At 43.5% G+C, this 13,568-nt stretch overlaps 1 protein-coding gene across 6 annotated transcripts in view; it reads left to right on the forward strand.

The window, feature by feature from the left end:
• Positions 1–13,568, forward strand: part of LOC139771745 (putative receptor-type tyrosine-protein phosphatase mosPTP-1) — a 266,144-nt gene that overhangs the window by 189,763 nt on the left and 62,813 nt on the right. For all 6 annotated transcript variants that reach the window (XM_071704777.1, XM_071704740.1, XM_071704785.1 and 3 more), the window contains one exon: positions 7,947–8,070. In XM_071704777.1, coding sequence (XP_071560878.1) covers positions 7,947–8,070 — 124 coding nt within the window. The remainder of the gene's footprint in view (positions 1–7,946; positions 8,071–13,568) is intronic.

The following is a 13,568-nucleotide window of genomic DNA, read 5'->3' on the forward strand; positions in this document are numbered from 1 at the left end:
GGCGCCCGCGATATCGTTGTTTCCCGTCTTGGTCGCCAGCCCGCGGGGGAAACCCGGGTAAACCGGCTAACATATATTTTTGCGCGAGATTACAAATCCTCCCGGTAATTCTGTCCAAACTATTTGCGGACGGAATGTTCCCGCCGTTCGCGCGCAAATAAACAATCCGCAAAACGCGAACGCGACTCCGATCCCTGCTCTTTCGGCGGGCGGCGTATTAGCCGAGAAGACAGAAGGGAAATCTGCCGTCGATCTGTCCGCCGCAAAAGTACGCGATTTTCCGCCGAGCGTTATCTCCGTCGGGATAAATTGACTGAAAATAAATCGATGAGAATCGAAATAACGCGATATCACTTTTCCGGAGACGGGGCGGACGCGGAACGGGAAACGTATTCGAGCGAAATTTACACGAGCGAATATCGAGAATATCCCGTCGATAGACAGCGAGAGGAAGAGGAAAGCCTCGGCCACGGGAGGGAACGAAGCATCCTCTTCGATCGCCCCTTAATGCCGTGTTTTATATTCGATTAATTCCGTCCGGTTTCACGCGAGAGCGGTCGGCAAAAGCAGCGGTGGCAGCCAGTCAGCTTCCTGCCTGCAGCTTCCTGTCTGTAACTTCCTGCCTGCCTGGCTGCCTGCCTGCCTGTCTTCGACCGAAATTTCAAATTCACCGTGTGTCGAGTTAAAATTCTGCCGATCCACGACGAAAAACCCCCTACGTGTCGTGATCGTCGTTCCGCTATATGACCAGCGGAGAGCGTGTCTCTCCCGTTGCGCTGCACAGAGATACACGAGAAAGAAGGACCGCGCGTCTCGCCGAAACGTTTTCTCAACGGCAGCGCCGGGCGGTTCTGTCGTTTCGAGTACACGGTTATGCCGCTCGGCGCATATTCGGCTCCCCAAGTAGACAGGCGGCTACTGTGCTACGCGCTAATTTGCCGACGCTGTTTGTGATGGGGGATATTTACCGCGAGACTCTCGGCGCGGTCGCTGCACCGACGCGACAGTCCGCAGTTGCCCTCCTCCCGTTTTACCCTTTGCTCTCTTTTTTTCTCTCTCTCTCTCTCTCTCTCTCTCTCTCTCTCTCTCTCTCGTTCTCCCTCGTTCTCCCTCTTTTTCCGTGGCGAAGGCACATTTTAGCCCGGTTAGTAAAAGCAACGGCAGCGGCTCGCTGTTTCCGCGTCAGAAACCGCAACCAAAATTCGAAATAAATAACGCCGGCGTGTCCAGATCGAATGCCGTATCGCAATCGCGTTATACCCTGGCTCGCGATCGCTCTGCAACCGGTGATAAACCGTGTCGATCCGTATATAGATCAGCGAGAAACAGACTGACGCCGTAATAGCCAATAATTGAAAATAAAGAGTGGGCCAATATCAAGATTGCAAGATTGGATCTAGATCGATCGTAATAGATATAAATCGGACGACGAATGAGATACCTTGTAACCCGAACGGGCAGCCTTTTTCGGATATCCGGCCGGTGTTTAATATAGCGAAACCCGTATATAGATATAATTTGATTAAAACGCTACACCACGTTAATATCACGTTATTCGTTAGAAGTAATTCGAGGCGAGATTAACGCAAACGGCGTTGCGTGCGCCCATTTCGCCCCGTGGGAAATATAAAGTTGCCAATGTACTCTAGAGCCCGTTTATCGATAAACAGCCTATGAACATTGCTTCCGCATTTTGAGCGTGACCGCCGACGCCGCCGCGGTAAGCGTGATCATGAAATTCCAACAGTGCGATCATGACGAAGTTATTCGGATAATTCGAAGCACGGAGCGGGGTGCGGAGTGGCGTCTTGGGTCGAATACGCGTTTTATACGGGGAGACCTCGCTGTATAATTTCTTTCCTCCTAACGTATAACTTCGACGAGGGAAAAAAAAAAACCACCTCGTATAAAACGCGACAACGACAATCGTGCAAGGAATTCGTTGCTTCACGCGACCCTTACGATCGGCAAATGGAAAAAATGATATCGTGTAAGGGCGGAAAATAAGCGGAAGCGGGAATTGGACGTTTCACTTAAAAAGCCGTAATGTAGCCGCGCGTATGGAAATTTTCGCGGAGGGCAAATTCACGCGACAAGGACTCACGGCAGCGATGTATAATTCGTAATGCAATGGCAGAAATAAAAAAAAAAGGGAAAAAAGGAATATTTCGTATGAAAGTTGCACGGTTTAAAGGGTCGTACGACACACATACACACATATCTGTACAGTGTACATATGTGTGTATATGTGTCATATGACCCTTTAAACCGTGCAACTTTCATACGAAATATTCCTTTTTTTCTTTCTTTTTTATTTCTGCCATTGCATTACGAATTATTTTGCTGGATATAGCGCGGAGAAGACGTACATACATACTGACGGTACATACGTGAATATATATATATATATATATATATATATATATAAACTAAATGTACAAAGAAGGCCTGACGGCCATACATATCTACGACAGATATGTAGCTAAAATGCGAATGTCCTCTCTCGCATACATATTCTCGTATGTATATGTATACATACGTATACCTATGTACGTATGTAAAGAAAAGCTGACAGCCGGAAGCGGAGAGATAAAAATGGATAAAAACGAAGGCAGACGAAAGGAAACCCTTTCACCTTCGGGGGGAAAGAGGGGAGAGGAGGGAGGGCTTCAGTGTTTCCAAACGCACTCCTTGGAAACTGCCTTCTATTACGGCTTGTCGGTCCGGGCACCTGGGCCCGTCCCCGTCCTCTCTCGCACAAAGGACCACGCGCAAATCCACCGTGGATCGAATCGATATCCACGAACGACGAACGAAGGCACCACCCAAGATCTTGGGAATGGACCACGGACCAATTTCGTGCGGGACATCTCGTGATTTTTCACTTTGCGCGCGCCTCCGTGGATCCCATTCTTGAACTAACGACGGCGACATGTCGCGATGTCGGCCGCGCAGGGAAAATATCGACGATTGCCGCGACGCGACGCGACACAACGCGACGGCATGATCGAGTACGTATATTTCACGGAAATCATCGTCGAATCTTGAGAAAAGCATAGCGATTTGTATCAATCGCTCTATCTTTCTTCGCGTGCACGATCATTAACCTGACGCTCGCGCTAACAATATTATTATTTTTTGTTTGATTCTAAAATACCTAGTACTTTAAATCTATTTTATTTTAACTTGAAAATGGATAAATATACTGATGTCATTGCCCTTTACATAACTTGATTAGTTTCCACTGCTCACTTAAATAAGATGGTATTTTGACGGAATATATATGTACATTCGTATGCTATTTTAGCAATATTTTATAGCTATTTTCTGAAGAATGAAGAAAAAGAAAGAAAATCGGCACTATAAAGCTCCCTTTATTCGCGGCATATACGTTTTCCTTCTAAATATAAAACTTTTTAATTTCTCTGTGTCTATATTGATAAAAATAATATTTTACTTAGGAGAGAATACTTTTTTCCTCGCTTTTCCTCTCTTTTGCGGTACCTAAAATGCTGCGCTACTTCAAAGTAATACCTAAGTAAACAGTATTTTTGAAAGTTTTCATCGCAACCCTAATGCTCCTAGAATTGCCAACAAAGTTACTATTAAGTATCATCATCCGCCACGTATTGCCGTGACGCCGATTCCTTTTCCGACGGCGGAAAAGAGGGAAAGACAAATCTAATTAGGCCAAGTCGCGTTAATCTCGTCACAATTAACTAAAGTGCTAATTATACCGATGACGAAAAGGAAACTTGCGCGTCACGAGTAGGCAGAATGGGAGTAAGGTTAATGGTTGAATACTGAGTTTTAACGGTGAAACGGGAACGGGGTGAGAGATATTTACGTGGGAGCCATATGGTTGAGCAAGGCAAAACAGTTCTTAAAATGACGCTCGTAAATTCCGCTAAACGCGCTCGTAGAAATTTATATTCTACCCACGGTAAGAGAGGGACGATGTGGCGTCCCTTCGGTGGTGCATACGCGCGGTTATCCCGCGGTATGCACCAATACACGCGCACCAGGGTACCTTCCGTATCGGTCACCTACGTCCTCCGTAACGGGAAATACTTTTAACAATTAATTTCATTGGGAGGTGTAGTGTACCGCCCCTAGTTTTTAACTTAGAAAAACTGTCGCGTAAATTCAACGAAGTTTTAACTCGTTACGTTGAGATTTAATTAGTCACCTCACGTACCTGTTTTGCATATTTCAGTTTACGTTTAGGTAAAGATTTACCGTGAAAAATAACGCCTAGAAGATACGCACCGCGACCGTATAATGCATTGAGATAATTTTATTATGCAGCTCCAATCTCGTTTGCCGCAATTGTCCGCGAGACACTTCGACGGTGAAACGGTGTCACTATTTTATCACGTAATTACCTTCCGCAGGCCGGTTAAAGGATAATGATAAATTTTTCACTTTGCGAGAGCACAGTCACCGGCTTTGCCGCGCGGCAAATGACCAGGAATCTATAAACATTCTACGGGATTTATAAGCGTTTTATCTCCCCCTCCCCCCTCCCCCGAAGGCGAGTCGTTTGAATATTGCAAAACGCTAAGTGTAAGAAAGTGTAGGAATCTGTATAACGAGACTCGCACGCGTTCAGCCCGCTCGATTTTACCTTGCCGCACGTCCGTCGGTGGCTTTGTGCAACGCAACGCGCTCGACTTGCGACACGGATAAAGAAACGTCCACTGTTGACCTCGTAAAGCAGAAAGCATGAATTATTAATGAAAAGCCGCAACGCACGGCGGGTGGTAGAGCGATGCAGCGGCGCGTACCCTGTTTAAATGGTATAGAATTAATGGGCAATCGAGAGAGAGAGGGAGAGAGGAAAAGAGAGAGAGAGAGAGAGAGAGAGAGAGAGAGAGAGAGAGAGAGAGAGAGAGAGAGATGTATTAGTGTGTGTGTTTCTTGTAACCTCTGCTCTGGAGAAAATTAACGCAAAGACTCGCAATTGCTTTTAATTTCTTTCTATTAAATATCGCATGCGCTTCTTTGCTAGAATGAAAGATGGAAACAATCGCCACGCATAATAAAACGAGAAAACGAAAGAAAAGACAGCAGGAGAAAACTGCATCTCGTAACATAATTAATCACTTGTCTAAAATCATAAAGCTCGTAAGTTAAATCATGATAAAAAGCAGATTCAGCCATTCACGTCGATATCTTTGCGTGTATTGCAACGCAAAGTTTAAGTAAAATGCAAAAGTTTCGTATCAATAGATTAATAAGTGCTATAACATGAAGAAAAATACTCGAGGAAACGAGAATATGTCGGTCGATTATACAAAAAGGACAAAAAGGTCAAGACTCACGGAGAAAAATATTTTCCCGTGGCAAGAGAGAGTTGATTCCCTCCGGATCTTGTTTGTTTCACGTATTCTTCTGCTTGAGCAAAGAAAAACCCGATAGCTACTCAAGACGCGCGTAATGTGCTCCCCCGTTATCTTTTTCGTTTACCAACCGGAAACGCTATGTGAAATTAATAATTCGCGAACGACGGCTTCATAGTAAATCTCATTTATTCCATTTCCACGCCTTTGAATTTTTCTTCCCGTTATATCATCGCGCGGAAATGCAAGCAGGTACGCGAAAAGCACGCGGATCGCAAACGAGATAACATTATTAAAAAAAAAAAATCTAGTTTATTCGAGAATCTAATATAACGAGTTTTTATTAATTATAAGACGACTGCCCGTAGCTTTTCATAAAGGAAAACAATAAGCGTGAGTAACGTCTGTGTAATGCGCGTCGCGAGTAGCTCTTTTACGCGATCCATTGATGTTTATTATACTTTGTTCTTAGATATTTATTTCTTACATATTTATAAGATAGCTATAGATACCTATAGACAGCATTTCACTATAATATAACAACTATAAGGAAAATAAGATCCATGATAAACTTTCTATGTGTACACGTCTCTCTGTGTGATAAAATTAATTTAATATTATTGAGATTATCATCGAGTGGTTATCATGATACAGGGCAGACATAAATTGCATGGACAAGTGCACGCTCAATCACGTAAAAGTTATGCCAGTTAATGCAGCGAAAATAAATTGGGCATGTATTAATTGCGCGGACAAGCGCGCATTTAATCATATATAAAAATCACATACAGGCTAATGCGGCGAAATAAAGCGGTGAATTAAAATGTCTCGTTATATAACTTTTCTGTCATATCGAGTATCATATCGAGCCATATTGAGCAAATACAAATTGCGCGGACAAGCGCGCATTTAATTACGTTAAAATCACGTAAATTAATGCGACTGATACGTAAATTAGCGACGCTAAATATACAATGTTTCATAGCTCTGTCCCCGCGCGCGCGGGTTGACGCGCATTCAATACTTAATATCGAGCCGGGCGTTGCGCGGTGGTCGTGTAATTCATGTAAATCAAGTCAACCGCGGGGAAAACTTCTGTGCTCGAAATTTTTCTCAGCGCGAGTGTCACGGCGTGCGGTAACGGCCGGCATAAACAGCGGGAACGCAGTCGCGGCGGCGACGCCGGGTATAAAGGCCGCGGCAGAGCGAGGTCAGAAAAGACGACTCCATCCTGAGAGGTTGGAGGTCCCTGCTCTCATTTATGATCTTATGCAACGTGCGCGCAATGTTATATTTCGCCCCGCCGCACGCCGGTGCATATTAAACGCCCGAGCCTTATCCGATGCGACCGCCGACGCTGCCGCGGCGCAGAGAGCGTGATCGGTGCTTCCTTCTCCATCGCGCGAATAACTTCGGCGAGAAGAGTCTCACGAAGGTATACGCTCCCCGGTTGTATTCAACGGTACGTCACGTTTACGACACGAGTGCCAGCAGAATATACGTTAATATTTAACAAGCAAAATTGTAGATGGAGTTCAAGAACTTGTAAACTAGATAACATTTTTATTATTTAACTTCGGTTTACCCGAATTAAGTTCTCAAATTGTAATATTCCATATCGTGATTTGTCATCTTTTTTTTTTCGCTCGTATCAATAATAATCTTGCAGTCGATTTTTCTCTTAATAAAATTATGGTTCGCGCAAAACTACTTCCCAATCTATTTTTCCGTAAAAAGCTGGATATTAATTACCAAACTGTTAAAGCGGACGAAAACCAATCAGGAGAGGCATACCTTCGTGATTACGTAGCATCTTGCATATCATATGAAAAATTCGTGTTTTTCACACGCCGGGCTGATTTATAACTATATAAATTAAATCATTTCAACAATCTATATTAAATATCTTAATAATTTAGTTTTATCTATAGATTTTAGTTTCATATTAGTGTGAATCAATTTAAACGTCACATACAGAAAAATCATAATTTGCTTTCTACATTCAATCTAATTATCTATTTAATTACACTAAACATTTTTTATATTTTATTTAATTATTAATTTTTATCAATGAAGTAAATATATTTCTATATATGCAGCAAAACTTAATACATTTGAGCTATATTCGAGAGAAAAATATAACAATGATTGAGAGCTGTCGACACGATCAACGGAATACTGCAAGCGTTTCTATTCCATGACAAGAAGATTGCTTCGGAAATATGGATATCATAAGTATTCGTATAAGGGTTGTTATATGTTTTGCATTTCGTGTCGATACCGACGCAAAACGCGACGTAAGAAATATCAACTACGTGACTCCAACTTTCGGCAAAATAAATTTCAGCTTAAGAAACTGAAGCGAGTTAGCGTTGTACTGTAAACGTGTCTCGCGCCCGTTACATACAGCTCCTGTAACTACTTCAAGGTAATGTCTTTCTTAAGTAGTTGGCGCACTGTGCGCACAGCTACATTCGTTCGGTTGATAATCGCCGAAAATTTACGTAGTCCGCGGCGAAATTGTTCGACGGTTCGACAGTTTCTGCGACCACGACAGTTTCTGCAGATCGAGGTGTTACAAGATGATAAAATTTCTGCTTTCAGATGTGCCTGATCCACCGGAACGACCACTTGTCATAAGTTACACGTCCAAAGCCGTGAATATATCGTGGGCACCTGGTGTTAATTCCCACAACACTCCAATTTCGCAGTACGTCATCTACACCCGGTAAGTCCGTTAAATATTGACCCGTCGAAAAAAGCTCTCCCTTGCTCAAGCCAACTCGCCGATCTCGCGCTCCGAATTTACTCAGATAACTCCAATATCGCAAATATTATATTAAAAGCGTAGTTTTTTTGAAAAAAAAAAACGGAAAAAAACAGTAAGGTGGAAATCGATGTGACAAACTGAGGTACCTTTGAGCGATGTTGTCGCGCGCGTTGTACACATAGAGATGCAAAGATTAAAGTGAAAAATTAACTCAATCGATTTAGTTAAGAAGGCGCTTTTTCTCCGTAATGTCATTTACGAGTTACGTCGTGACGTCAGTCACTAAACTTTACTGTTGATTTCCACGACATGCCACTGTCGCTTTCTCGCGGAAGTTGAGCAAATTGCTTACGCCGAAGTGAATTAATGTCGCTTTTTCCCGGGGAGAAACATTTTTTAATAGGGAAAAAAAAAATCGAAGCGCCTGCGGGATACGCCCGGAAATAGCTCGGTCTACGCTCGAGTAGATCTCGGCCCGATTATCTTACGGGTACGCGACTGGTGGCATGGCGCCCCGGCTCTCGTGGTCCTCTCCCGCGGAAAAAGACGGAAGAAGAAACGGATAAAATAAAAGGAATTACTGAGGATAAGAACCGCGGTGTCGATAAGCACCCTTTGTTCTATACCGCGTCTCTCGGTTCCGTTATCTCTCCCTTCTGCTCCCCGACCCGTTCTCGCCGCTCTCGTCCCTTGACCCCGCGACCGACTTCCACGTTTCCCATTGCTACGACATCTCCTTTTCGTTTTCCCACGAATTTCCCCCCCCCCCCCCCGTCGATGCCGCCGGTAAAGCCAAACTACCGGCGCTTGCAATATATATGTCGTATTAGAAAAAAAGATGTAAAAACGTCCGGGACAGTGCATAAAACTGGAAAAATATTTCCGTACTATTGTGTGGTATATAAACAATATAATATATACAGCGAAAACTATACACGCAAATGTATTCGCGGCGTTACGTTCCGCAAAACTGCCACGCGAATATGGAAATTGTAAATACGAGAAAGAGAAATATATAGAAAGATTAAGATTAAATAAAACAAGAAATACGTAAAACGCTGAAATAAAGAGCACAGTTTTTGACTTTTTATACTTTTTCTCCGTCTTAAATAGAAATTTTTACGATTAATTCTTAGGACTGTACGTTTGTGGGTAGCGAATATACCTTGGTAGGAAAATAGCACAACTTTCTGCTAAAAAAGATAAAAACATGACGAATCGTTTCCCCGTTTATTCGTTATTATATTAATTATTTTTGTTAATTTCTCCGAGAATAATTTTATCAAATCCGAATAAATGCATGCAAATCAGGAGACTCTATTTCAATGACTGTACAAATTGAAGATATATCGACATTATTAGATCCTAATTGACCTCTTTACTGAGCAATCATTAATAGAAGTTCTATATGTGTTATAATTAATCTTTTTTGTGCAACGAATAGAGACATGACCAATCTGGACCTCTTATTTTGGGATATTATCTTCATAATAAAAATCTGTTACTCTCTTCATGGAGTTTGGCAAGTTTTCAGCGGTTTAAAAGATTCAGTCGACGATTTTGCCGACTATTTTGAAGTTATATTCTTATATAATATAACGTGAAGCCTAGTAAAATTGCTTTCCATCGACCGTTAGCGATATATTTGTGAGCCTGTGCCACGGCCAGCTGCGAGCACTTCGCGTTTCGACTCGACCGTACCAAAAGGGTTAATTTGCACGATGCGCGCTCGTCATCGAGCCCGTCGCGTTTCGATTTCGATGTAGCGGCGAGTTAATTTGAGCGATGCGCCGCACACGGTTCTGTTTGAACCTTCGCTTCATCTTTGAAGAGAGAGAGAGAAAAGAAATAAAAATATTGGTGCAGGTTTTATTATTAAAACCTCACATCGCCGGACGTTCGTTTCGCTACGCAACGCGGAGCATCGCGGTTCTCTCGTTCCCTGGAAGGCGAACGCTCGCGCGAGACTACGAGCGGATGGAATTCTTAATCAAGTTTTCATTTTCTTTCTTTTTCCACCCCTATGTCTCGACCGCCCCGGCTGCCGCCGCGCCCGCGCCGCCCCGCGCGCGCGCTTTCTTCCCTTTCTTCCGGTCGCGGAGCAGACAAAACCCCGAGAGTAGAAGTTGTAGGAAATAATATATCAGTCGGTGTCGTTATGGTCGCCGAATATTGAAGTTTCGCCCCGCGAACCATTTCGCCTTGCCGCTCGGGCTGGCAGGCCCTTTCAGAAAACTATCGTAATACCTCATAGAACTTGGAAAATATTAGTTTTATAATAAAGTTCGGCCGAACTTCGTTCAGCCGCGAAAGCGGGAGGGAGAGAGAGAGAGAGAAAGAGAGAGAAGGGGTGCTCTCGCGGACAGGCTGCACAGTCGTTCCGTTCGAAGATTATTAATCTTCGCGGAAATCAACCGCCGTTTTGACGAAGTCCTCCTTGCAATGGCATCTCGCCGCTCTTCCGGCTGGAAATGACGTCGACACGCGGCCACCGCCTTCCGGCGTTCCTCGTGATCACGCCGGTATCACAAATCCTTCGGTAAGAGCGATATAACACATATCGAAAAATGCGGATTATTGTTACGTAAGAATTATAGACGGTATACAATATGCGCTTTTATTGTTCCCTATGACACACGGAAAATATTGTAGAACACCCGTATAACCTACGGAAATACGCGGCGTGCATCCACTTTCGGCGTGTATAACCGGCCTCTCCTGCAATTTAGTAACCATTTGCCACATGTGTTCGGATTAAAAAACATTTGTGAAGCCTAAATGTATACACGTTATACACGGCCAAACACGTTTTCAATTTGGCGCTGCAACGTGCAACGTGCATTCCGTGCAAACGGCGGCGTATTCGGACAACATTCGGGGGGGGAGGGCGGTAGGTAGCGCGCCGACTCCTCTCTTCTCTCCTCTCCTCTCCTCTCCTCTCTCCGTCCCTTCGGGCCCCACGTCGCCGATCATTTATCTCCGTAATATCAGAAAAGTGGCGAGGAATAAATGCCGCGACCGCGTTTATTAGACGGGACGGACTATCGATCTTAGTGTGTTAGGTGTCCCCCCATGGGCGGCCGATCAATTTCCCGGGATTCCTCCGCTTAATCTTCCCGCGTTTTGTTAAACGTATTAAAATGGAATTCCAATTTCGCGCAAGCGGCCACCGACACCGAGGGCCGCCGCTCGGTTACGGCTCGACGATCGTACACGATCCGCGAGTTTTAATTACTTTTGTCTCGCGCGTACTCATGTGCTGCAGTTATAGAGCCTCGTCTCCCGCGCCTCTCTCGATTTCCGGCTAGGATCGACTTTCAGTCTTGCAACTGGGATAAATCGGGGAGGAAAAAGGCCCTTTTCGACTTTTCACAAGCTGGGCAAAAGCTGCAGGCACTCAATGTGCATTTAACGAGCGTTAAATGAGTATTTCATTGCACGTCGCGCGAAATAATAGCCCGGGAAACGCTTTAGTTTTTGCCGGACAGTTTCATTAAATTCGACGATTAAATTTGATGTAGTACAAAGAGCACCGTCTCGCGACATCGCTATACCGTGGATGTTGTATTTTCCATATAAAAGTCCAGATTTCTCAATAGGAAAAGGCGGAAGGTTAATTTTCACGGGGGAAAAATGTCGTTTACGTTGATCGTGGGCTCTCTTCAAAGACTTTCGCCGGGGCTTATTTCCAATTTCATAAGCTGCAACTATCTTACAAGAAATTTTTCAGAGGGTAGGAAACAGATGTGTAATATATATACGCTCTCAGAAATATATTGCGTTACTGATGGTAGCTTTATACGTTCGTCCGACGTCGGGAGATAGATACCCGTCGAAAAATCCCGCTTGAATTAATAGCGGCTAAAATCCTAACTTGGTAAATAATACATTAATGTGTGCAATAAATATCGCCAAAATACTTATTAAGGAATTTATATACATCTTCCTTCTCTCTCTTCTCTTTGCCTTTCTCTCTCTCCCTCTCTCTCTCAGATATTGGAGAAAAGCTAAAGGCGTAACGTTATCTCTTTCCGCCAAGGACCGCGGATTAAACGCAGCGTATCAGCTCGAGTCGGCCGTGAAAGTCCGGGAATAAGTGAGCGGGATTAATTAAGACTAGCGCAAACGCGACCCAACATAATCGACCGACGTTAACTCCGTGCCTTAATTCCGGGATCGTAAACTGTTCTTCGCAGCGCGCGTCGTGAAAGGTAATGCGAGATACGTGACGTCGTTGATCACGCCGTCGAAAACGCCGCTATAGATTTCGCTCCACCCAATCCCGCCGTCCTTTCGCCGCCCATTACGAGGGCGAATTTTGCAGCTGACGCTGGATTAAGAACTCGAACGTATGAAAAACTCCTCGCACTTACCGAATATATAATTTCCACGTTGACCCAGCCGCTTTTACGAGTATCACGTATATATACGCTTGGATAACGGATGCTTGGATTAATTCATAACCCGTACTTCTATCCTGCTACTTGATTAGTTTTCCGATAAACGATTAATCCCGTCGCGAGTGATATATGTATCACGATTACCGACATCCGAAACCGCGTTCTCCTAATAAAATCTTCTCTCACAAAAATAATCACGCTTGACGACGTGCAATAATTGGTCTTTCTTCGCACAGCCTGTACTATAATAGCTGTTTCTTTAGAGCTAATCTTAGAACGTATAAACTTCGCTCAAGCTCGATCTACCTTATATCTACCGGTTTATTGTATTTTAAATTCAATATCGGAGTCACATTGTTTCATGTGACATCTTAACGAATATATAATTTTGACTATTTCTAGGAAAATTTATTCGCGCCTCACTTTAACAATTCAAGTTAGAATCGATATTTGTTCCAGTTTTGGAAAATAAAAGACACGCAATTTATACGCGTTGCATATAAAATTAAAAATTAAAAAATATGTATAAATGCACGGGACACAAAACTTTCAAATTATGTTACATTTTAATGTAATGTCCGAGTCAAAATATAAAATGTTAAAATGCAATATGTATAATTTGAATATTTCACGGATTGTATGTCATACATTTTACCGGCGATGCTTTTTTGTGCATAATAACTCGGTTTGTCAGAAAATGTTTTGATGTAGTTTTCTATACACAGCAATCAAAAATTGCGGAAAATTCTGAAATGTTTGGCGCGGAAACGAGACGGAAATTATTTCCGATACCGCCACGCGCGGAGAAAATCATTTTATATTTTCTTCTCTCCCGCGTTACATCGATTACGTCATCGTCGGAGGATCATCAGCTTTCGTTAGAAGCCATCCTGTTATTAAAATCCATGGGTGCAACGCGCTTTTCGAGAGTAAGATTGATGCGGAAGGGCGAAACGAGATTAAAGAGAAAACGTTCTGATCCTTGTCGAAAATCTCACGGGGATCCTTCCGCCTTCGCCGCGAATCTTTTATCTTCTACGAGGCATCTCGCCCGCC

The sequence above is a fragment of the Temnothorax nylanderi genome, unplaced genomic scaffold (assembly GCF_030848795.1).
Source record: "Temnothorax nylanderi isolate EJ_2023f unplaced genomic scaffold, tnyl_v1.0 TNYL_tig0003_pilon, whole genome shotgun sequence".
Taxonomy (NCBI): domain Eukaryota; kingdom Metazoa; phylum Arthropoda; class Insecta; order Hymenoptera; family Formicidae; genus Temnothorax; species Temnothorax nylanderi.